The sequence below is a fragment of the Calliphora vicina genome, chromosome 3 (genome assembly GCF_958450345.1).
Source record: "Calliphora vicina chromosome 3, idCalVici1.1, whole genome shotgun sequence".
Taxonomy (NCBI): Eukaryota; Metazoa; Arthropoda; class Insecta; order Diptera; family Calliphoridae; genus Calliphora; species Calliphora vicina.
Window position 1 is genome coordinate 76,578,586 of NC_088782.1, and position 25,007 is coordinate 76,603,592.

General features: G+C 32.2%; 1 protein-coding gene across 1 annotated transcript; it reads left to right on the plus strand.

The window, feature by feature from the left end:
• Positions 1-1,300: 1,300 nt before the first annotated feature.
• chb (chromosome bows) lies at positions 1,301-18,485 on the plus strand. The gene is made up of 3 exons (XM_065505046.1): positions 1,301-1,877; positions 2,002-2,386; positions 11,485-18,485. The coding sequence occupies exon 3, from the start codon at positions 11,554-11,556 to the stop codon at positions 16,048-16,050; it is 4,497 nt and encodes a 1,498-aa protein (XP_065361118.1). The 5' UTR covers positions 1,301-1,877; positions 2,002-2,386; positions 11,485-11,553; the 3' UTR covers positions 16,051-18,485.
• The last annotated feature ends 6,522 nt before the right edge of the window (positions 18,486-25,007 follow it).

Here is a 25,007-nt window from a genome sequence, read left to right on the forward strand (position 1 = left end):
ACATTTATTGATGCGCCTTTTGTAATGTTTAGCAATAAAAATTAAATTTATCAAGGCGATAATAGTTAGAAGAATGTTGTAAGAATTTTGTGTAGAAAAATGCTTTATTTTATAAACATTTATTTATTATTTACATATATTAGCATACACTACAAAAAATTTTTTATCGACTATTCGACTTTTTTCGACTTTTATCGACTATTTTCGACTTTTGAGATAACATAATCGATTGTTCGACTTTTTTTCGACAAAAAAGTCGATTTCGACTTTTCGACTTTTTTCTGGAAATAGTCGATTGTTCGAACAATCGACTGATAGAACCCTAGAACTTATGTTGAAACATATGGGCATAGAGAATTATACATAGAGACGAGACACTCCGATTTGTCAAACAAAAATACAACAAATCATATGTCTCAAACAACAACAAAATACATTGAATAGCATGTATTTTGTTGTTGCCCGAGTTAGGTTTTTGACAACGGACTTAGGTTTTTGACAATTATGTCTCGTCTCTATGTTACCCTTTGCATATGGGTGTGAACCATTTATTGAACATTATCTGACAATATTGTAAAAATATGACAAGCGTGTATACGTAGCTTAATAGTTGTTAGACTATGCCGAAACTTTTAGATATGTATGGTATTCAGGCAGCCGTCCAAAACCATCGTCTCGTACAGCTCACTTGAGTCGAAAAATCGTTCCCTTTGTGATAGATATGTATATCAAAACAGTAATGTAAATTTGTTTACTATTGTTTGATAATACATATACATATGTATTTGTTGATAACATTATTTAATACATTATCGCCATGATACAAATCATTTTATTGCTAAAAGCAAGGTTTACAGAATTACAGTAAAGTCGAAGTTGGAAAAGTCAACTATTCAAAAATTTAAAAAGCCGAGATTTTAAAAACGAAAAATGTTGAAAACTCAACTATTTGTTTCAACTATAGTCTTCTAATATAACATTAAATGAAATTGTGGTGAAATGTATTCATTAATTTGCATCAAAGTTGAAATCTGTTTTTATTATGATTAAAAATCGCTATATTTGACAAAAAAAAATACTCCAATTATCACACCGATCTGAGTGTTACCAACACATATGAGGAAAAACGCTTCGAAAATAATTTATAAAATCAAAATTCTTGGGCGAAATTTTGGTATATCATATAACAATTAAATTAGTGGGAAAAATTAAATTTGAATTTAACCAGACTATTTAAAATAATGGGATTAAGTACTTAAATTGGCGAAGAAATATTTTCTTTAAGGGATTGGGTAAATAAAAACGTGTCAAGTCTAGCCCAAAAAGAGCTATGTAAGTTGGCATTACTGATTTGCACATTTCAGTTTGACAAATAAAATGACATAATTCCATTAGTATCCACTAAAAACGACGAGCAGTAAATTTTTCAACACAACATACGCGAAGAAAAATTTAAAAATAGTTGGCAAAATTATACTGAATTTAATTATAAGTATGGCAAAACAAAAGAATATACAAAATATAACATATTTCATATAATTGCTTGTAAAAGATGATAAAATTTAAAGAAAAAACAATGAATTAAAAAGTTTTCTGCAGGCGTCGGATAAAGGTGGTGGTGTCACCAACAAAAAAAAACATAAAAACGAACAAGAAGCTAAAAGAGAATCGACAAACGAACAAATTAATACGAAAGAAAGAATAGAGTGCAAAAATAAAAAAAGTTTTTTAAAAGAAGAAAACGACAAGAGCAAAAATAGTGAGATATCAGAGAAAAAACGCAAAGGAAAAAGTCCAAATAAGAAGCAGCAAAAAGAGTAGTGTACCACCTCTTGTGAAGAATTTTACAAAATAAATTTAGTTTTTACATGAATATTGTGAGTAGAAGTGAAAAGAAATTATACATTTTATCCTATTTCACCGCTGAGTGTAAAGATAATTTAATAAAATGTGAAATTTTGTTTATAGAGCTATGGAAATAAAAGTGTTTATTATTTGCAGGAAAGTATCCAAGTGAAATTTCAACATAAGTTTTATTAATTAACTGATCAACCAGAGAGTCAGTCATCCTATCCTGCCTGCAGTTTGCCTGTGTAGTCAAAATCAATTTGTAGTGGCAACTTATTCAGACGGTAGCACGGTACCACTGCCCAAACATTTGGTCGCAGTTGGCTCAAAAAGAAAGAAAAGTATCGCTATCGTTGCCACCCAACAACACGTTAAAACAAATTGCAAAATTTATTATTGTGACAACTTTCTCACAAAAATTGTTGCCACTATTGCTTCTTTGCTTTTCTCATTTCAACGATTACTTACTTGCATCTGTTTATTATCAATATTTGAAGACTCAAATATAAAGATTTTCCAAATACAAATTCTTTAAAAGGTAAGCCACATAAAAAAATAAAAAACGTATACAAATCAAAATATATAACACTTTGCATAACCGAGTAGGTACATAAATATGTTTATTTATTGGAAAATACCAATAGCTTTAATTTTTTATCAGCTAGGAAAGTACATTGTTTCCTCATAGATAAATAAATAAGACAAATTGTGTGCACATAGAAACTTTTACCGGTCTCTATCATATTAAATGGTCAACGTGCCAATTGTGTTCGTTGAATTTTCTATTGTTTTCTTATTTATATTTATGTACATATGTATTTAATTGTGTGCTGTCTTGTTGAGATAAACAGAAAGAATTAAATTTATTTCATTTATTTTTCTTTTATTTGTTTTTGTTTTCATTGACTATTCTTTGCCAAATGTCAAATTCTTTTCGCCAATACCGATGCATTCATAAACGCACACACACACACATTCCAATAAATACCTCTGCTTTCGACCGTCATCGCCTCTGTCGGCGAAAGAAGCCAATGTTTAACGCGCTTTCAACGTCATCTTTGCTCTTGTTTTTGTTGTCGCAGTTTTTCTGTCCGTCTGTCTGGCTAAATGTAAGCATTTAGTTTTTTATTTTTACCCGAATATTAATTTTTATTGAATTTATCTGTTTTTATTACAAAGTTTATTAAGTTTTGCATTATTGCACACATAAGAAAGACGATAAATACGACATAAATAGTTATAAATGAAAAATGTCAAAACATCTTTGTCGCATGACCAAGGCAACGACAGCATGAACGTCAACGTCATTGTCATTGTATGATTATAAATAGAAAATTGCGTACATGTTGAATTAGTGGTCGGCACTCTCGAACTCGTAGTCGTATTCAATACATATTTATTATTCATGTTGTTGTTGTTATTATTTTTTCTGTATTGTAATACACTCTTCGTTATTCGAATAGGGGTGGTTTATATAATAAAATTCATGTTCACTTAAGTGAGAATTTATTTAGATCATTCTGTGAGCTTGGGGAGATCTTTGCATGAAAAGTTCCAATTTTTAACAATATGTATTGCGAAGATCTAATTGTTTTTTTTTTACCAAAATATGTATATAAAATTCAAGAATTCAGACCACTACGGTTGAATGGTACTATTCGAAAGAAACTTTAGTCTATCCACGACTGCCTGAGAGAGAGCATTGAACAGCATTGCGCCAATAAAGGCCGGTTGGTACTCACATGGGCCACAGGAGTCACAAAGTCGATCGGACTGGGAAGGGCGATTTTTCATGTATGATTCTCAACATATCACACTCGGTCAGCAATGCAGTATTAACTCAAAATTTTTGTATGTTTTTTGTGTTATTCACTGAAAATTAAAATTTCAGATAATTGGCAAATTGGAATGCATTTTCTACCCTGCCAAGGTCGTCATCAACAATCTTTATTGTCAAGGTCTATTGTAAATATCATCTATTTAACTATTATTATTGCTATAGTCAACCAAAGGTTGACTTCAGCAGCAAGCGCACTAATAAAATAATAAATTTGTAATAATAAGAATACACATACCTATATAATAAAAATAATTGAAATTTCGTCTAATTTACAAATAATATAAAAATATATGAATTTGACTTTCCATATTCTAATTCCTAATAATAGTAAGATAAATAGATGATATTTACAATAGACCTTGACAATAAAAATTGTTGATGACGCCCTTGGCAGGGTAGAAAATGCATTCCAATTTGCCAATTGTCTAAAATTTTAATATTCAGTGATATTCTTTGAATTATTACAAATAAAATATAATAAAAAATGAACTTAGGCCTAATTAAAATTTACTTACAAATTATATAATCAAATTGATTTATTTAAATTTGGTAGTATTTTGAGTTGATACTGTTTTGTTAATAAAATAATAAAAAAAATATCGAGCAGTTTCAGAAAAATGGTATTAACTCAAAAAATAGATTTATTTTGCAATAATTGTAAAAATTTTAAAAGAAAAACAATGTAAAAATTTTTTCAAATGGAATTTGCATACTATGATGTATTTGGATTTTGAAATTCTCTTAAAATGTAACCATAAACAGTTTTTTGTCTCTCATGAACACTTAAAAGTTTTTGATTTAATACAGTATTGTTGAACGATTGCGATATGTGCAAATGGTCACAACATCTCTGAGTGAACTCGATAAATTGCGAGCAACCAACTTATCCTAACCTATAGATAAAGGAGTCGACTGAGCGATGACCGTGTGTTTGTTGAAATAAGTTATTTAAAGTATCCAGATAATCTACCCACCCACATGTTGTAGTAATACCTATATCAGATATGTATATTGAAAATCCAAAAAAAAAAACGACCCACAAACGGATGAGATATTCGATTTTTTCCCAAAATATATACGCACAAAAATTAACGTTTGGAAGCTTTGGAAGAGTTGAAATAATCATCCAAATCGATCCGAAGTAGAGAAATAGTTCATACATTTTTTTTATTTATTTAAATAATGTTTAGTATATTGTTTTACATATACTTAAGTTAAAATAATTCGATTTCAAAAAATTTTAATTACTTTATGCACTATTATTAAATTAAAAATGTTTCGAAAAGAAAAAGATAGATATGTAGATACATTAGTGCCGCCTCTACATTTATATTAACGAGTATACAACTTCTCTCTTTTGTTCGCTTATGTTTTTGTGCAATTCATATTTGTCAAAAAGATGATTCACATACACCTCACCATACACCAATCAACCACAGTGCTTTAAATATAAGTTTAAAACTCCCATATAACATCATTACAAGCAGCTGAACAGCAACAGTGGCCGGAGATAAGAAAAACTATTTGTTAGATATTATTTAGTAGTACAATATTTTTTTTTATTAGTTTGTTTAAACACTTTCTTTATTAATTTGTCTGTGTTTTTATCGCACTCTTTATGTTGTCATTCCTCTGACTTGTCACTCCTAACCTTGCGCACACGCCCACCCCGCATTACCGTGGAACTTTCTTAAAATTTGTTTTTTTATTTTCTTTTATTTCAATGTTTACTCATAAATGTATGTACATATGTAGGTACTTTGACACCCCAACAATTGTCAAACAAGTAGAAAATAAATGTACTGCATGAGTGGGTCAAATTTGTTTTGTCTGTCCTGCTCAATTGGATTTGAGTTATAATTTTTTTCTTCTTAAATTAAAAAAAATCAGTGCAAAAAGTCATGTATGGAAACCATCTTTAGATTTTATTTGCGAGATTTTACAAAGAACATGAATTTTATGCATTAAAATGCAAATCAAAATTTTTGAAATAAACAAATCGTATGTGTGTATTCTAAAGGATTGGTCCATTGAAAAAAAAGAAAGAAATGTCAATGAAAAAATTAAACAAAATTACTTTCATTTCACACATATGAAATGATAGAAAAACAAAATAAGTGGTAAAACATTCACATGAATTAGGTTTTTGACAACAGACTTGGATGTTTGGTTCCCAGTTATCTATCTAGTTGTCATCTATGGTTCGGTTTTTGAAAATTTTAACTAAATTATTTACATATCGATAGACATACATAGGTGAGGTGTCATATTAATATTTTTCCAAGATGAGAAATGATTCATTCCTCTATCATACGTCCAGCGATTTGTTGCATTTCTCCTCAATTATTGTTATAAGAAAACATCAATTAGTTTTAATTGAATTAGAAATTGTACATTTTATCTACATATTTGCATAATTCACTGCTTTTGTAAGAATTGAGCCAAGAAAACCTTATACACAATTATTTTTTGAAGAAAAAGTCGTCTTAATAAATTAGTAATTTTACAAGAAATACTCGTACATAGTATATATGTATATGCGCCTTTTAAACAAATACTAAGTCCAACGGATTATTGTTTCTTTAACAAAAATTCCCTGTCATCGTTCGTGACATTTGTACGCCTATAGAGTGAATAGATTTTACTAAAATAAGAGTATCCGAAAAATAATTTGGTCTTTATGTTTCATTCAGAGGGTACTATATTTTAAAATATTAAAAAGTTCTTTCGAAATATTGTTGTCCAAAATATCGGGCGAAATAAGGGTAAGGGTATCGTATGTGACATAAAACGGAAGTAATTTTGAGGTACGTGTAGAAATATGCGAAAATTTGCGAAATTTCTAACACTAAACCAAATATTTTTCCTTTACAATCCATTATATTTCAATAAAAACAAACTTTGGACGATTTTATAATAAATAAAATTGATATCGTACGTGACATACTGTACGTGACAGATTTTTCTCTTATAGTATATATGTATGTATATTTTATTCTAAATTGTTTGCCGATACATAAGTTACCCAGCGGAAAAAATATGCAGTAAAGATGCCTTCAAAGGCCTTATATGGGGCTATGACAATTATGGACCGATCGCCATTACATTTGGTGGCATGATTTGCGTATGTATGAGACGTGTGAATTTTAATTGGATATTAACACATTTCACTGAATTATGATCATTAATTAAATTTTCGAGAGTGGTCCTTATATGGGAGCTATTGAAAATTATGGACTGATTGGTAATATATTTGGTAGTGCGAGTTCAACTAATATAAAACTTATTTGTGCTGAATTTGGTTTGGATTGGAATTTTTGAGAACTTAACTATTTTCAGATAGGGCGGTTGTATGGGGGCTAGGAGAAATGATGGACCGGTTCTAAGCTAATTCAATAGTCTTTGTCCTTAGGGCATTAGAAAAGTTTGTGAGAAATTTTTTCGAATTGACTTTAAAATTGCGACCTGTAGTTTGATTACAAGGTTTATATGGACGGGCGGGTATCGCTTAATCGACTAAGAAAGTGATCCTGAGCAGATTGTTATAATTTAAGGTGGGTTTTGAGACAATCATATTTACGAACGTTACAAACATCAGCACTAACCCAATATACTCTCCCCACTATGGTGGTGTAGGGTATAAATATGCCTTTACTTTATTTCTGTATACATTTTTGTCGACTCACCCCTTAGTACATTCATTTGTCTTTTCAGTCTCATCAGTTAATATAACATAGGTAATTGAAAAAGAAGTATGATACAATTATTTATCATATTGGTTTGTTTGTACATATGTTAGTTTAGGACAAAATTTGTAATACAATTTTGAACCAGTTCTCGAGCCCGAATAGTCTGAAATTTTGCATTTATGAATACACTTGATGACAATGCAATATTATGTTCGAGAATTCCAATTCAAGTTTGAAAATTCGAATTTATGTTCGAACATTTTATAAAGCTGTTAAAATAATCTCTAATACTTGAGGCCAATTTCTTACATTTTCCAAAAATCCTCACAAAATTTTATTTAATTCTACATGGAATTGATTCAGAATATTTATTTTGAATTCGTTCATGAGAAAAAGCGATGTGTGCGATATTTTATGGAATTATCAATAAAATGTAGGCCTGTTGTTTGATTATAAGATTCAAATTATGATTATGGTCAAATTATCTATATATATAAAAGAGTAACGTTACTGACTGACTGACTGACTGACTGACTGACTGATTCATCATCGCACAGCCCAAACGGCTGAAGCTAGAATCACGAAATTTTAACTGTGGGTTCCTCCCTCCCCAAAACGATCCGATAAGAAGGGAATTTTGGAAATTCGAACGTTTAGGGGGTAAAAAAGGGTAAAAACGGGTAAATTCGGTAACCTTATATCTTCAAAACTAATAAAGATATAAAAAAACTTAAAATAGCATGTTACTCCATTTCAAAAATAAGCTGACAGGTGTTTCGTACTTTTTGGAAATTCGAAACTTTTAGGGGAGAAAACGGGTAAAAACTGTATTTTGGTACTTTTTTTGCACCCTATGTATCTTTTAAACCAATAAACATAGAAACAAATTTTAAATCGTATTCTTTAACTAACAAAAAATAAAAAATATAAGTTTGGTACTTTTTGGAAATTCGAACCTTTAAGGGATAAAAATTGTGTTAATTTTTTGGTACTTTTTCATAAAATATGTTTTTCTATAATTTGACATAGACATGCGAATATTTTATTATGAGCTCCCACCACGTTACAGAAATTTATTTCAATGAAATTGTACCACCTCAATGGGGATAAAAAAGGTACCAAAAAGGGGATAAAATCGGGAAAATACATTATATTTGAAATTATTAAGCCAATTTTGATAATTTTTTTTAATGTTGGTTCCTGGATTCATATAAAAATTAACTAAGAGGGTGTTATTTGGAACTCGAGTACCAAGGTGTATATTGGGCCAAATCCGGGTAAACAGTTTGGTACTTTTTTTAAAACATATTTATTCTTGGGCACATTAACACAGATTTTAATATTTTGATACATGCCTGTAGCATAAACAATTTTGGCAAAATGGAATATTTTTAAATTTCAAACTTGACGGGAAAGAAAAGGGAAATTGGTACTTTTCTCCTAATGGTACTTTTTTAAAATTTAAATTATTTCAGTTATCGACATTAAAGTTAGCTGATATGTATTTGAGTGAAGTTAGTGTTAGGAATAGGGGATAATATTTAGGTACCAAAATGTGTGAACTGTACTATAGGTACTTTTTTGTTCATCTAATGGTACTTTTTGAAATTTCTATAATAATGGACTTAGAAACATGAAATTAAACATATATGGTCCTAAGTGAGTGAGAATTCTAGGGGGAGACTTTTTGGTACTTTTTCTTTATTGGAATGGTACTTTTTGTAATTTCTTCACCAATGAACCTAGAAACATGAAATAAAGCTTATATATAAACCGAGTGAGTGGGAAACCACAATTGTGGGTTTTTTGGTACTTTTTCTATATTCTAATTGTACTTTTTTGAATTTTCTATTACTATGGACTTAGAAACATGAAATTAAGCATATATGGTCCTAAGTAAGTGATAATTCTAGGGGGAGACTTTTTGGTACTTTTTCTTTATTCGATTGGTACTTTTTGTAATTTCTTCACCAATGAACCTAGAAACATGAAATAAAGCTTATATGGAACCGAGTGAGTGGGAAACCACAAGTGTGGGCTTTTTGGTCCTTTTTCTATATTCTAATGGTACTTTTTTGAATTTTCTTTAACAATGGACTTAGAGACATGAAATTAAGCATATATGGTCCTAAGTGAGTGAGAATTCTAGGGGGAGACTTTTTGGTACTTTTTCTTTATTCGAATGGTACTTTTTGTAATTTCTTCACCAATGAACCTAAAAACATGAAATTAAGACCGGAGTGAGTGGGAATCTACAAGTGACTGCTTTTTGGTACTTTTTCTATATTCGAATGGTACTTTTTGAATTTTCTGTAATAATGGACATAGAAATATGAAGTTAAGCATATATGGTCCTAAGTGAGTGAGAATTCTAGGGGAGACTTTTTGGTACTTTTTGTTTATTCTAATAGTACTTTTTTGAATTTTCTATAACAATGAACTTAAAAACATGAAATTAAGCATATATGGTCCTAAGTATTGAGAATTCTATGGGGACACTTTGTGGTACTTTTTCTTTATTCGATTGGTACTTTTTGTAATTTCTTCACCAATGAACCTAGAAACATGAAATAAAGCTTATATGGAACCGAGTGAGTGGGAAACTACAAGTGGGTGTTTTTTGGTACTTTTTCTATATTCTAATGGTACTTTTTGAATTTTCTATAATATAATGGACCTAGAAATATGAAATTAAGCGTATATGGTCCTAAGTGATTGAAAATTCAAGCGGATACTTCATGGTACTTTTTGTTTATTCTAATGATACTTTTTTAATTTTCTATAGCAATGGACTTAAAAACATGAAATTAAGAATACATGGTCCTAAGTGAGTTAGAATTCTAGGGGGAGACTTTTTGGTACTTTTTCTTTATTCGAATGGTGCTTTTTGTAATTTCTTCACCAATGAACCTTGAAATATGAAATAAAGGTTATATGGACCAGAGTGAGTGGGAATCCGCAAGTGGCTGCTTTTTGGTACTTTTTCTATATTCTAATGGTACTTTTTTGAATTTTCTATAACAATGGACTTAGAAACACGAAATTAAACATATATGGTCCTAAGTGAGTGAGAAGTCTAGGGGGAACTTTTTGGTACTTATTCTTTATTCAAATGGTACTTTTTGTAATTTCTTCACCAATGAACCTAGAAACATTAAATAAAGGTTATACGGACCCGAGTGGGTGAGCAACTACAAGTGGGTGTTTTTTGGTACTTTTTCTATATTCTAATGTTACTTTTTGAATTTTCTATAACATAATGGACCTAGAAATATGAAATTGAGCGTATATGGTCCTAAGTGATTGAAAATTCAAGCGGATACCTCATGGTACCTTTTGTTTATTCTAATGGTACTTTTTTTAATTTTCTATAGCAATGGACTTAAAACATGAAATTAAGCATACTACATGGTCCTAAGTGAGTTAGAATTCTAGGGGAGACTTTTTGGTACTTTTTCTTTATTCGAATGGTACTTTTTGTAATTTCTACACCAATGAACCTAAAGCCATGAAATTAAGCTTATATGGACCCGAGTGAGTGGGAAACCACAAGTGGGGGATTTTTGGTACTTTTTATATATTCTAATGGTACTTTTTTGAATTTCCTATAATAATGGACCTAGAGTTTCCAAAAAAACGAAGAATTTCAAAACCGCGGTTTCGGTTTTAAAAAATAAAAAACCGACCGGTTTCGGTTTTGTGATAATTTATTAAATCTTAAGTATTATAGAAACAAAATTAGTTGATAATATAGGAAATGATATGCAAATCTAAAATTCAAACTTGACGGGTTATGGTTTAGTGAATGCGAATTTAAAAGTGATAATCAGTGGTACTATTTCCTTATTGCAATGGTACTTTTTGAATATTTTATAATAATAAACATAAAAATTTAAAATTAGGAACACATTTTGCATTTTCTATAATAACGGACCCAGAAATATGAAATTAGACATTTACAATTAGATTCACAAACGGAGACTTAATAGTACTATTTCTTTCTTCTAATTGGGGTGGCGAAGCGCACCGGGTCTGCTAGTGATTACATAGTTCTTTTATATATGTGGAATATATTGTAACAGTATTTTTTTTCTATTCTAATTTCAGGAAATCGAATTATCAAATACATTCAAAGTCATCGTCTTTGGCTGAGCTGTAGCTATAAAAATAAATAAAATGGCATACAGAAAGCCAAACGATTTGGATGGTTTCATACAGTTGATGCCGAAGGCCGATATGCGAGTTAAGGCTCTGTTGGCAGAAGATCTAGTTACATTCCTAAGCGATGATACCAATTCGATAATATGCGTTGACATGGGCATGTTAGTTGATGGTCTAATGCCCTGGCTGACTGGAAGTCATTTTAAAATTGCACAAAAGTCGTTGGAAGCATTTACGGAACTCATTAAACGGCTAGGTCCGGACTTCAACGCCTACACCGCAACAGTTTTGCCGCATGTGATCGATCGTCTGGGTGATAGCAAGGATACAGTTCGCGAAAAGGCTCAGCTGCTATTGCAAACATTAATGGAACACAAAGTTCTCACACCTCAGGTTTTGCTCGACAAATTGGCGGCTAATTGCTTTAAGCACAAAAATGCAAAGGTTCGCGAGGAATTTCTTCAGACAATTGTAAATACGCTAAATGAGTATGGGACATCGCAGTTGAGCGTACGCAATTACATTCAGTCTATATGCGTGTTACTTGGGGATCCTACGGTGTCGGTTCGTGACACAGCTATACAGTCATTAGTCGAAATATACAAACATGTTGGTGATCGTTTGCGACCAGATTTGCGCCGAATGGATGATATGCCAGCTTCAAAGTTGGCCATACTGGAGCAAAAATTTGATCAAATCAAAGGTGAGGGGCTACTGCTCAAATCGGCCATGCTTGTAACCCAGACTCCAAGTAATAATAATAATGGACACGATGAGGCCGACAACATTGTAGTTCGTGAACGGCCAACGAAAATAGTTAAACGTACTGTGTCCGCCGCTATGCGCTCTAAAAATAATATAGCTGCAGATAGCGCTTCTGATGCTGGGGCCGTTACAATGGAAATTTTTGAGGCTTCGTTTGAGGCCGTACCACAGTTGAATATCTTTCATCCCAAAGACATGGACGACATTTATAAAAATGTATTGTCGATAATCGGAGACAAAAACTATGACTGGGATAAGCGTGTCGATGCTTTAAAGAAAGTTCGTTCGCTTCTGATGTTGAATATACATTCACAGCCTCAATTCTTTACGGTTCAGCTAAAAGAACTGTCAATATCATTTCTAGATATTTTAAAGGAAGAGCTGCGCTCACAAGTTATTCGAGAGGCGTGCATTACAATTGCCTTTCTGTCAAAAACCCTTCATCAAAAGCTGGACAAGTTCTGCGAGTACATTTTAGAGCAGTTAATAAATCTGATACAGAATTCGGCTAAAGTCATTGCATCATCTTCGTCTCTTGCGCTGAAATATATCATCAAGTACACACATGCTCCTAAGCTGGTCAGAATTATTATAGAAACACTGCAGAACTCTAAATCGAAGGATATTCGATCATCACTGTGTGAAATATTGTGTTTACTGTGTGATGAGTGGCCAACTAAAGCGATGGAACGAAGTGCTCCTCTTCTGCGCGACATAATTAAGAAGTCAATGAGCGATGCCGACAGTGAGGCGCGACGTCATTCGCGTCGTGCATATTGGGTGTTCCGTCGTCACTTTCCAGATTTGGCTGATCAAATCTACGGTACTCTGGATATTGCGGCTCAAAGAGCTCTCGAAAGAGAAAGAGATGGCGGGGGTGGTGGAGGAGGCGGTGCATCAGAAGAAAGACGCGCGACCGTTTCTACGACTTCACGTATTCAACGTTCGCCAGGTGCAATTCAGAAACCGGCTCCTGGTATGCGAAGTGTGTCGGCTGTTGATACAGCAGCTGCGCAGCGTGCCAAAGCGCGTGCTCAATACGCATTCCTAGCACGTAAAAAAGCCGCAAACACCGGCACGTCTACTACGAATAGTGCTGCTACAGGATCGCTGCCTCGTCCCCGAACTGGCGCTGGTCAACAGCAACAACAAGCAACGACTCAATCAAGTGTGAATAGCGGCGTCTCCCCTCGTGTCCGTGGCAGGGCTGGAGTATCTCAATCTCAACCTGGATCTAGGTCCACCTCACCAAGTTCGAAGTTGCGCGAGCAACATGTAATTGGTTCGTATTATAGGCCGACGGGAACAATTCCAAAAAAAGCTTCGGGCATTCCCAGATCATTGGCCAGTTCCCGAGAGACAAGTCCCACAAGGGGTGGAGGCGGCGGTGGTGTTATCATGAAGCGCAGCATGTACACTACGGGAAACTCTCGCCGGACTCCGGAACGTAATCAACCTACAAGGCAACTGGCTGCAGCTCGATTGCTTCAACAAAGTAGGGATGCTGAAAATGCTCTTGCTGATGCCTTGTCACCTGACGGCAGCGGAGGCGACTATGCATCGATGGGCGATTACGGTCGGGACCGTGGTGGCTACTCGACCGGAGCCCGCATGGGAAGGAAGTTAATGTCCCGCGAGGAATCAGATGATTCCGAAGCATCATCTGTGTGTTCTGAGCGATCATTTGACTCCTCGTACACTCGAGGCAACAACTCAAATTATTCACTGTCGGGATCGAGAAACCGACTCGACTGGAGTTGGGTTAGGCCACCATTCGATGATATCGATACCATTATCCAGTACTGTGCCTCCACACATTGGTCCGAGCGTAAAGATGGCCTCATTAGTCTCACACATTACCTCGCTGACGGCAAAGAGTTAACACCGCAACAATTGCAGTTGGTTCTTGATACGTTCCGTAAAATGTTTATGGATACACACACCAAAGTCTACTCGCTTTTCCTTGAGACGGTCACCGAACTTATATTGGCATATGCTAACGATCTTCATGACTGGCTGTTCATACTGTTGACACGTCTATTTAACAAGCTGGGCACAGAGCTGTTGAACTCGATGCATGGTAAAATCTGGAAGACTTTACAAGTAGTTCATGAATACTTTCCAACCGATCTCCAAATGAAAGACGTCTTCCGCATCTTGTCTGATTCTGCACAGACTCCTTGTACAAAGACACGCATAGCAATACTAAAGTTTCTCACAAGTTTGGCCAATACGTATTGCAAAAATACAGATTTTCCTGGTGCTGAAGAAGGCGTTGTTCTACCGATTGTCGAAAAGACACTCTTAAAAATCGTTCAAATGGCCGGCGACCAAAAAAGCCTCGAACTGCGGAATCAGTCTCGTCACTGTCTCATAGCTCTGTACAATCTCAACACACCCCAGATGACTAAAGTGTTGTCTACTCTCCCCAAAGGCTATCAGGACTCTGCCAAGGTTTGCATACAGTCTCATTTGCGTCGTAGCAGCACATCGGGCACAAATTCACCCTCATCATCTCCACTCTCGAGCTCCAGTCCCAAACCTCTGCAAAGCCCCAATGTAGGTGGTCCATTTTCTTCTCTGCAGCCCCAATTCACTAGTCCTCGTTCACGCCAGTCTTCAGTCACAGATAACGATTTGATGCTCGGATACTCGGAGGTCGATGTCCAACAGAACATACAAAAGACAACCGAGGAGATACGCAATTGCTTTGGCGGCATAGAAAATCAGTATAACTCGTTGGCCAACAATTCAAATGGCGGCGGTTATAACGGCCATTTAAGCGAAGCCCTCGATTCATGTGCCTCGTCTAACTCGAAGACGCAGTCGGCCACCACAACCGAGTCCAATACGCCAGAGAGCACAACAATGCGCCTAGATGGCAATTTATTGGAACAACATCACAAAATGACAGCCAGTACACTTGGTTCCGGTATGGGACAAACAAATAGTTCTTCTTCGTCTGGAGCAAATCTGAAATTTTCCGACAACGGGGAAATAATACTCGAAAATGGCACCCAAGAGAGTGAAATCATTAAAGTGGCACTCAACCTAACACCTGACATGGCAGTACCTCAGGTCCAGGGCGCCCTTGCAAATCTGGGTATATGCATAAAAAGCGGCAACTGTGAATTGCCTAATAAGCACTTCCGTGCCATCATGAAAATGCTGCTGAACATGCTGGATGCCAGCTCAAATGAGGTAGTGGTAGAGGCTCTCCATGTCCTCTCTAAAATACTTCGCCGGGCACAAATGAAGCCCAATTGGATAAACTTTGTCGAACTGATACTGCTAAAGATCATCAACTGCTATCCAAAGAGCAAGGAAACAATGCGCGAACTAGACATGCTAATACCCCGAATTGTACCAGCTCTGCCTCTAAATTTGACTATTAACATAGTGAATCCTGTGATTGCAACGGGCTCGTATCCAGTGAACCTGTGTGCCTTGAAATTGCTAACCGAACTGGCCGATCGCCATGGTTCGGAGTTGAACGAGACACAGCTCGACATTGTCTTTCCCCATTTGGCGCGACTCACAGACGACTATCAGTCTATGGTTCGAAAAGCAGCCGTCTTTTGTATTGTCAAACTGTACATTGTAATGGGCGAGGAGAAGGTCAAGCCAAAGTTGACTATGTTGAATCCCAGCAAAGTTCGCCTCCTGAATGTGTACATTGAGAAGCAGCGCGGTGTCTCCAGCGGAGGCGGCAGTTCAACCAAAAACTCGTCAGCATCGTCTTCATGATTGCCGCTAGCCGTTAAGAAACATCAGCCGATGGAATTTAGCGATGTTAAATATTAAGTTGTAGTTCGTTTCTCTAGGTGGTAGATTGAGATTGAGAGTATTCTTTAAGTCTAGCATTTGGTTGTGTGAACGAATTGTGTGCGTATTGATTGTCGTTACGCTTGCGAATCAAAGTTGAGAATAACTTGAACAAAACGAAGCAAAATACTTACCATGCCATTGAAGTATTCCGATGTTATTTAATCTGAATTACCTTCTGTTTACGCGTAACACTCCAATTTAGTTTACCTCATTAGAGCACGCGCAATAATTGTTAGCCTTAACGTATTCAAAATGAAATAAAATGTTTTGGTTTGGTTTTAAACCACCACTACCACCTCCACCTCCTTTGAACAAAAGTCAATGATATTTGTTTCAGCCTTATAAACTATAAATTCACTAATGATATCTATACATACATAAATAGTTACATAGATAAGTCTACAAATATCACTGACCCACGTTCAGCCACCACCTTCACCAGATAATTTACCACTAATGATGATTAAGTGCATTTTCGTTGATTTCCTAATTGTCCTTATTTTTTTTGTTTAATTTAATTCTCCTTTGTTTTACCATCATAACAATATTTTTTTTACTTACATGCAAACGATATAATATTATTTTAAGTCTTAACGTCTTTTATGTTTACAAAACTCTTTAATTCATTTATTTTTTGCTTTCAAATTCGACATCGATCTACTCGAAACGTATCCATATGGTTACAAAAACCACAATTAAAATTAATCAATTATAATAAGAAAACTTGAAACTAATAGAAACTCAAACTTTTGTAATTAATTACCAACAACATTATTTTAATATTTTTTTATTATTATTATTATTTTATTTTTTATTATTTTTTTTGTTTCGTTTAATCTTAAGTTATATACATACATACATATTTTTAATGGTAAATAATAACAAAACTAAATTTAATAATAATAATAATATTTATAATACAAGAACAACAAAACAACCACTAATATTTATCATTAAAATAAAATAGCAATTCTTTCGAAAAGAAAAACAAATCACAAACACACAATTTTGATTAGTTTAACATAAATGAAACTTCAAAACTTGTGATGACATTTGCTGAAATAAAAAATAAAATGATTCATAGGAATACGGGAACCTAAACGCAATTGGTAATCTAGTTTTCAACACGAGTTTCCTGACTATTATCATAGGCTTTTACTGTATGTATGTGTTGGAGTTTCGTTGAAATCAATTTACTATTTGGCTTCCAGTCTTCTTGTTTAGCCTGCGGCTGTCCTACTACAATCTAATTATAACAATAATGTTATATGTATGTATGTATACATACATACGATACATAAATAGTTATTATAATTGTATGCGTTCTGAAAATCGTTTAAATACACATATTAAGCTGATAGATAAACACTTAGGAGGTTGTCTTCTAAGTAATTTTATTCGAAGAATCATACATTTTCAAATTAATAAATTCATAACACACACACACACACTTTTTAATTTATTTTAAATGTAACGATGGCTTTAGAAAATATTCAGAAATATAAAGAAAAACTACTTTTACACTAAAAGGATTTGAAATCGTAAGGTTACTTACTTCGTTATTCGATTAGAAAGTACAATTTTTAATTGTAATGCCAATTTGAACAATTTTATATTCGAATCAAATTACAGACTAACCTCCTAGGAAGTTTCTTATATCTGTTTTGCATAGAATGCTTTTTTATATTTGATTAGTTATATATAATTAGCTTGGATATTAGCTGATTATTCGGACTTCTTCGCAATTTATTACATCGTTCACCTCCTGTCAAAAAAAAATTACTTTAATTGCTAAGATCCCTATTCAAAAATTACAACAATTTGACATTTTGCCACAGTTTGTGTATGAAATTTAACCTTGTTTGCTTTCTTTTTTTTTCCTTTTAGTATAGTAAAATCAAACACATTCGATATCAGTGAGACACAAAACGAAAAATAAATATTGATTCATCCATCTAATATTTAATTTTCATTTCTTTTACAATAATTTGCGCTAATTTATAACAGTGAACAACACAAAAACTAAAAATCGAATAATTGTAGTCAAATGGTAAAGAATGTATTGTGTATGTTGTCTGAGAGTCACACACATAAATTAATTGATGATCAAAATATTCGTAATATGAATTTAATTTTTAGCTTAAATTTACTATGTTTTGTGTCCTGTAGGCTAGAAGTGCAAATGCAATTGCATTATGTTTTTTTTTTATATATATAATATATATATAATTACTATAATTATTAATAATATTAATATGTTCTCTGCTAATTATTGTATATGTAAACCTTTAACAAATTATAAATTTAGTAAAACAAATATAAAAATTAAAATAAAACAATGATTTTAACAGTTATCTACGATAGAAGTTTCAACTATTTACTTAAAATTTATTGTAATTTGTTGGGACTCGCAACACATTACAAAATAACTATCTGTCAGTTCTTATCCATCTTATTTATATTTAAAACGTGTTGATTCCTTAAATGATTTTTTAAATTTGTTGTTCTGAAAAACATGTATGTATTTATTAAAGCTAGATTAGAGAAAAACGATCAACAATCATTTAAAGATTACAATATCAGCAACTGTCAGCTTTGCTTTTATAGCATTCATACGAATTAAGTTGACCCCGACCGAATATTCCGAAAACAAAATTTATTGTTTTTTTTTTTTTTTTTTGTATGGATTTCAAAGTGAGCCGGGTTTTGTGACACTAGGTCTAAATGCTGTTCAGTGCTGAAAATTTGAGCCAAATCGGACGATGTGTTCGGGAGGCACATCGAGGTCAAAGGACAAATATATGCAAAATTTTACTATTTATGAAAAATCGTTAACTTCCGGCAAACGCTGCTCTGCCATACAAATTATTTCTAGTGAATATTTTGGTTGTTAAATAAAAAATAACGAATGTATTCTAAGTGAATTTGGTATTATAGGTATTTTTGATGCCAAATGAAGAGAAATACAAACAACATTTTTTGGCCAAAAATATAAATAAATTGGGTGGATAGGGACATCCTAATGACCTAGCGGTATGAAATATAATATTCTCGTACCTACCAAAAATATATACAAAATTTCATAAAAATATGTAAATATATATTGATACTAGCTGATCCGGCAAACGTTGTTCTGCCATACAAATTATTTCTAGTGAATATTTTGGCTGTTAAGTAAAAAATAACGAATGTATTCTAAGTGAAAAATATTTAAAAAAATGGGTGGATAGGGACATCCTAATGTCCTAGCGGTATGAAATATAATATTGTCGTACCTACCAAAAATATATACAAAATTTCATAAAAATAGGTAAATATTTATATTTGGATACTGCTCATACAAAATAATAAATCTCGGATAAAAAACGGGTGGGTGAGGGTCGGTTGATGAAAATTTGTGGTATTTTTAATGTCAAATAAGTAAAATGCGAAAAAAAAATTTTAATGAAAAGTACAGGGGGGTTATTATGTAATTCGATTCGAAACGAAATACAATGTGTAAAGCATACAAATTCGAACGAATTTCTTTTCGAAAGGAGTTACATAATAATCCCCCAGTAAAATAAATCTTTCGGAGATTAACCCTTATATCTACTTTGGGTCAAAGAGACCCATTAACTAAGTATATTATCGCTAAAATTGTTTTGGAGAGAGCAATTGGAAAAAACATGTTTTTTCAGAGGCTTCAAAAAACATTGGTCAGTAATAAATACAGATAATTATATGCCAGGAATGGACCAACCTAGAGTTATTGAAATTATAGGCGATTATGATGCTGAAATTTTGGCATTTGCTAATAATTAAAATAATGAATTGTTTCCAAGAAATGTTTATAAAGATTTGGAACTAATAATTATAGTCCTTGGTGGCAGTCCTCCTCGAGGAATAAAATTAACAAATATTGTAATAATAATCGACACTCTGTACATAGTTAGGTGAATTGATGAAATGGCGTACTGTTATGTAGAAAAAAATAAGAATTTGGTGTGTTTAAGCTCAATCTTATGAAGCATTTAAATTGGGGATGTAACGGATGTCAGTTTAGCTTATAGATTTGCTAAACTAATAATACATATTTAGGATGATTCGTAATCTCACGTTTACAATATTTTATTGTATTTTGGATTGTGTAATTAAAACAATATTATGCATTTTACTTGAACAATTATTTTTTAAAGTGTTAATCGTATCGGAAGCGTGCTGAGAATCTCGGATATAGTAGGTATGTATGTAGCTAATTACACTATGCAACAAATGGAGACTTTTGGAAAAACACACGATCATGACAGTATAGATTCGACTCTACTACAAAAGGGTAGTAAAAGCCTATACTCAGTTTGTCCATTTTGGTGACAAATTATTTTTATGGGCCCCAATTCTGAAAATCATTGGGCCCTAAAAAAAAGGTGTCATCAGTTTTTGGTCAACAGCTTGGCGATACCGCTTAACTTAATATGACAATCATATACAGCCCAATTATGAATAAAAATTCCCCGGGAGTTTTTTCTCTTTTCTCATTTTTCCTATTCAAATTCAATGGGAAAAAACTCCCTCGGAATTTTTTATTCATAATTGGGCTGATAGCTAAGAGTCCGCCAAACAAATTTTGTTAAAATTTTTTCCCAAAACACTTTTTTTAGAACATTCTTAAAGTACAAAGTGATCTTTGTGAGCTAATTAGAGTGCCTAGATATTTATTTATTTCAAGTCTAGAGAACAATATATTTCTTACAGACTAATACAAAATATTTCATTTTATTTCATATATGTATATATATGTTATATTCATATGGGGCATTTCATGTCAAGTGAACCAACTTTTGAAATCGATGTCTTCCGATCGGGATGAAATTTGCACCAAGGTTAGCTCTATTGGATAGTAACTCAGACACAATTTTTCAACAACCTCGGTCGATAACTCTCTGAGTTATAGGGGGTAAAATTTTGACAATTTGGTCAAACAGGGGTTTTTTCTTATCCATGTAACTTATTACCTATTGTTCTTAGCAAAATGTGTAGTATAGATAGCTATTTCTTCGATCTTTCGAAAAAAATATTTAAAAAAAAAAATAAAAAATTTTTAATATTTTTTTTCCGAAATCAAAAACTTTTTTGACTTTTTTTTAAAATGGGTCCTTTTTTTTTTTTTTTTTCTTAAAATAAAGTTTAGATATTTTCCTTGAACACCTACTTGGTCGCTTAGTGGGATGCGAGTGGGATATCTATCAAAATAAATATTTTGTAACTCAAAACATAAAATTTTTGACTTTTTTTGCAAAATCAAAAACTTTGTTGACTTTTTTTTTCAAAATGGACACTTTTTTAATCTTTTTTTTTAGGTCAAACAAAAGCTTAGATATTATCCTTGAAGACCCTTTTGGTCGCTTAGTGGGATGCGAGTGGGATATCTATCAAAATAAATATTTTTTAACTCAAGACTTACAATTTTTGACTTTTTTTTTTGCAAATACGATTTTTTTTCCAAATGGGCCCTTTTTTTAAAATTTTTTTTGTAGTCAAAAGAAAGCTTAGGTCCATTCCTTTAAGATATTTTTAGTCCCTTAGTGGGATGCGAGTGGGATATCTATCAAAATAAATATTTTGTAACGCAAGACATACAATTTTTTAATTTTTTTTTGCAAAATCAAAATTTTTATCCAATATGGGCCCTTTTTTAATTTTTTTTTTGCTCAAAAGAAAGCCTAGGTCCATTCCTTTAAGATATTTTTAGTCCCTTAGTGGGATGCGAGTGGGATATCTATCAAAATAAATAAAGACATACAATTTTTTAATTTTTTTTTGCAAAATCAAAATTTTTTTCCAATATGGGACTTTTTTTTAAAAATTTTTTTTTGCTCAAAAGAAAGCTTAGGTCTTTTCCTTTAAGACCTATTTTGTCACTTAGGAAGATGTGAGTAGGATATCTATTAAAATAAAAATGTTGTAACTCAAGACATTCAATTATTGACTTTTTTTTTGCAAATTCGAATTTTTTTTCAAAATGGGCCCTTTTTTAAAAATTTTTTTTTTGTCAAAAGAAAGCTTAGGTCCATTCCTTTAAGATATTTTAGGTCCCTTAGTGGGATACGAGTGGGATATCTATCAAAATAAATATTTTGTAACTCAAGATATACAATTTTTGATTTTTTGGCAAAATCAAAAACTTTTTTGACTTTTTTTTAAAATGGGCCCTTTTTGTAATTTTTTTTTTTTGCTATAAAGAAAGCTTAGGCCTATTCCTTTAAGATGGTTTTGATCGCTTAGTGGGATGCGAGTGGGATATATATCAAAATAAATGTTTTGTAACTCAAGACATACAATTTTTGTGTTAAAACATTTATTTTGATAGATATCCCACTCGCATCCCACTAAGGGACTAAAAATATCTTAAAGGAATGGACCTAGGCTTTCTTTTGAGCAAAAAAAAAAAATTAAAAAAGGGCCCATATTGGAAAAAAATTTTGATTTTGCAAAAAAAAAATTAAAAAATTGTATGTCTTGCGTTACAAAATATTTATTTTGATAGATATCCCACTCGCATCCCACTAAGGGACTAAAAATATCTTAAAGGAATGGACCTAAGCTTTCTTTTGACTACAAAAAAAATTTTAAAAAAAGGGCCCATTTGGAAAAAAAAATCGTATTTGCAAAAAAAAAAGTCAAAAATTGTAAGTCTTGAGTTAAAAAATATTTATTTTGATAGATATCCCACTCGCATCCCACTAAGCGACCAAAAGGGTCTTCAAGGATAATATCTAAGCTTTTGTTTGACCTAAAAAAAAAGATTAAAAAAGTGTCCATTTTGAAAAAAAAAAGTCAACAAAGTTTTTGATTTTGCAAAAAAAGTCAAAAATTTTATGTTTTGAGTTACAAAATATTTATTTTGGTAGATATCCCACTAAGCGACCAAGTAGGTGTTCAAGGAAAATATCTAAACTTTATTTTAAGAAAAAAAAAAAAAAAAAAAAAGGACCCATTTTAAAAAAAAGTAAAAAAAGTTTTTGATTTCGGAAAAAAAATATTAAAAATTTTTTATTTTTTTTTTTAAATATTTTTTTTCGAAAGATCGAAGAAATAGCTATCTATACTATTTGGGACACATTTTGCTAAGAACAATAGGTAATAAGTTACATGGATAAGAAAAAACCCCTGTTTGACCAAATTGTCAAAATTTTACCCCCTATAACTCAGAGAGTTCTCGACCGATGTTGTTGAAAAATTGTGTCTGAGTTACTATCCAATAGAGCTAACCTTGGTGAAAATTTCATCCCGATCGGAAGACATCGATTTCAAAAGTTGGTTCACTTGACATGAAATGCCCCATATATATATTAGAGTGACAATCAGTTGTATGGAAAAAAATTTTTGTTAAAATTTTGAAGAGTGCCGGGTGGAATATTGTGACACTAGCCCTAAACGTTAAGTACTGAAAATTTGGGCCAAATCGGACAATGATTTCTGGACGCGCATCGAGGTCAAAGTTCAGATATATGCAAAATTTTACTATTTATATGGAATAAATAGGTGAAACTCGTTAACTTTCTGCATTGTTTTCTAGAAATATGTAGATTTATTTATATTAATGAATATTACATTAAAAAAAAATTTTTGGAAATTAACCCTGTATCTCCTTTGGTTCAACATGACCCAAAAACTGTATTATCGCCAAAATTAGAGAAAAATGCAAATTTTTCAGTTTTTGAAAAAATTTTGCTACTAAATAAATACTTTTGCAATTGAATGCATAAGAATCGAACTATGTACGTAATTATCGTTGTAATGAGATATAAATGACAAAATTTGATTAAAAATTTTTAAAGTTATTACAAATTCGCCAGACCATTAACGTGTTTCAGGCCACTTGAACAAAATATTTAGGAAAAAAATTAAGATATTTCGAGAAAAATTAAAATAAAAGCTCATTTTTACTTAAAATATGTCCATATTTACTTGTATATGAGTTTTTGTCTTCGTAGGATACCGTTAAACTATTCGCAGGTATGGCCAAAAAAAATAATTGTTTTTAACGGCTGTTTCAAAATTACATTTTTAAATTTTTAAAAATTTTGTTAAACAAATTTCAGACTTTTTCGATCATCACATTTGGGTTTATTGAGATCAAAATAGGGAATAAAAATATGAAAAAAAAAAAATTATGTCAATACCTCTTACAGTTTTTCCGTACCTGCGATTTAAATTTTGCGATTTTCAAGAAAAACTAATTATTTATCCATGTTTAGGCGAATGAGCCCAATTTCCTTACTGTTATAAATTTTAAGTAAAACTTATTCATAATATTATAATCCTGGTAATTTTAAATATGGTCTGAAAGTTTTACTAAAATCGGAAAACGTTAACCTTTAAATCGTGAAGGTCAAAGGTCAAATTTTTCAATATTTGGAATTTCTAAAGAAAAGATAGCGAAATGTTATATATTTTTTTTAATGAAATATTCATTAATATAAATAAATCTACATATTTCTAGAAAACAATGCAGAAAGTTAACGAGTTTCACCTATTTATTCCATTTTAACAGTAAAATATTGCATATATCTGAACTTTGACCTCGATGCGCGTCCAGAAATCGTTGCCCGATTTGGCTCAAATTTTCAGCACTTAACATTTAGGCCTAGTGTCACAATATTCCACCCGGCACTCTTTGAAATCTAAAAAAAAAAAATCGGCTGTCACTCTAATATATATGTTATAGATATGTTCAGATTGCATTGATATGTTCACAAGAGTTGTTCAGCTTTACCATAGCTACAACTTTCCTAAATATTGTTAGTGAATAATTAGGAGTCCCTCGAAGTAATTCTAAAAAAAGTGAAAACTATTTTTCTTTCAAATTTTTTTTCAAAAAAGTGAACGAAAAA

Excerpts from the sequence above, each read along its gene's own strand:
- chb (XM_065505046.1), top strand. The coding sequence starts at position 11,554 with ATGGCATACAGAAAGCCAAACGATTTGGATGGTTTCATACAGTTGATG.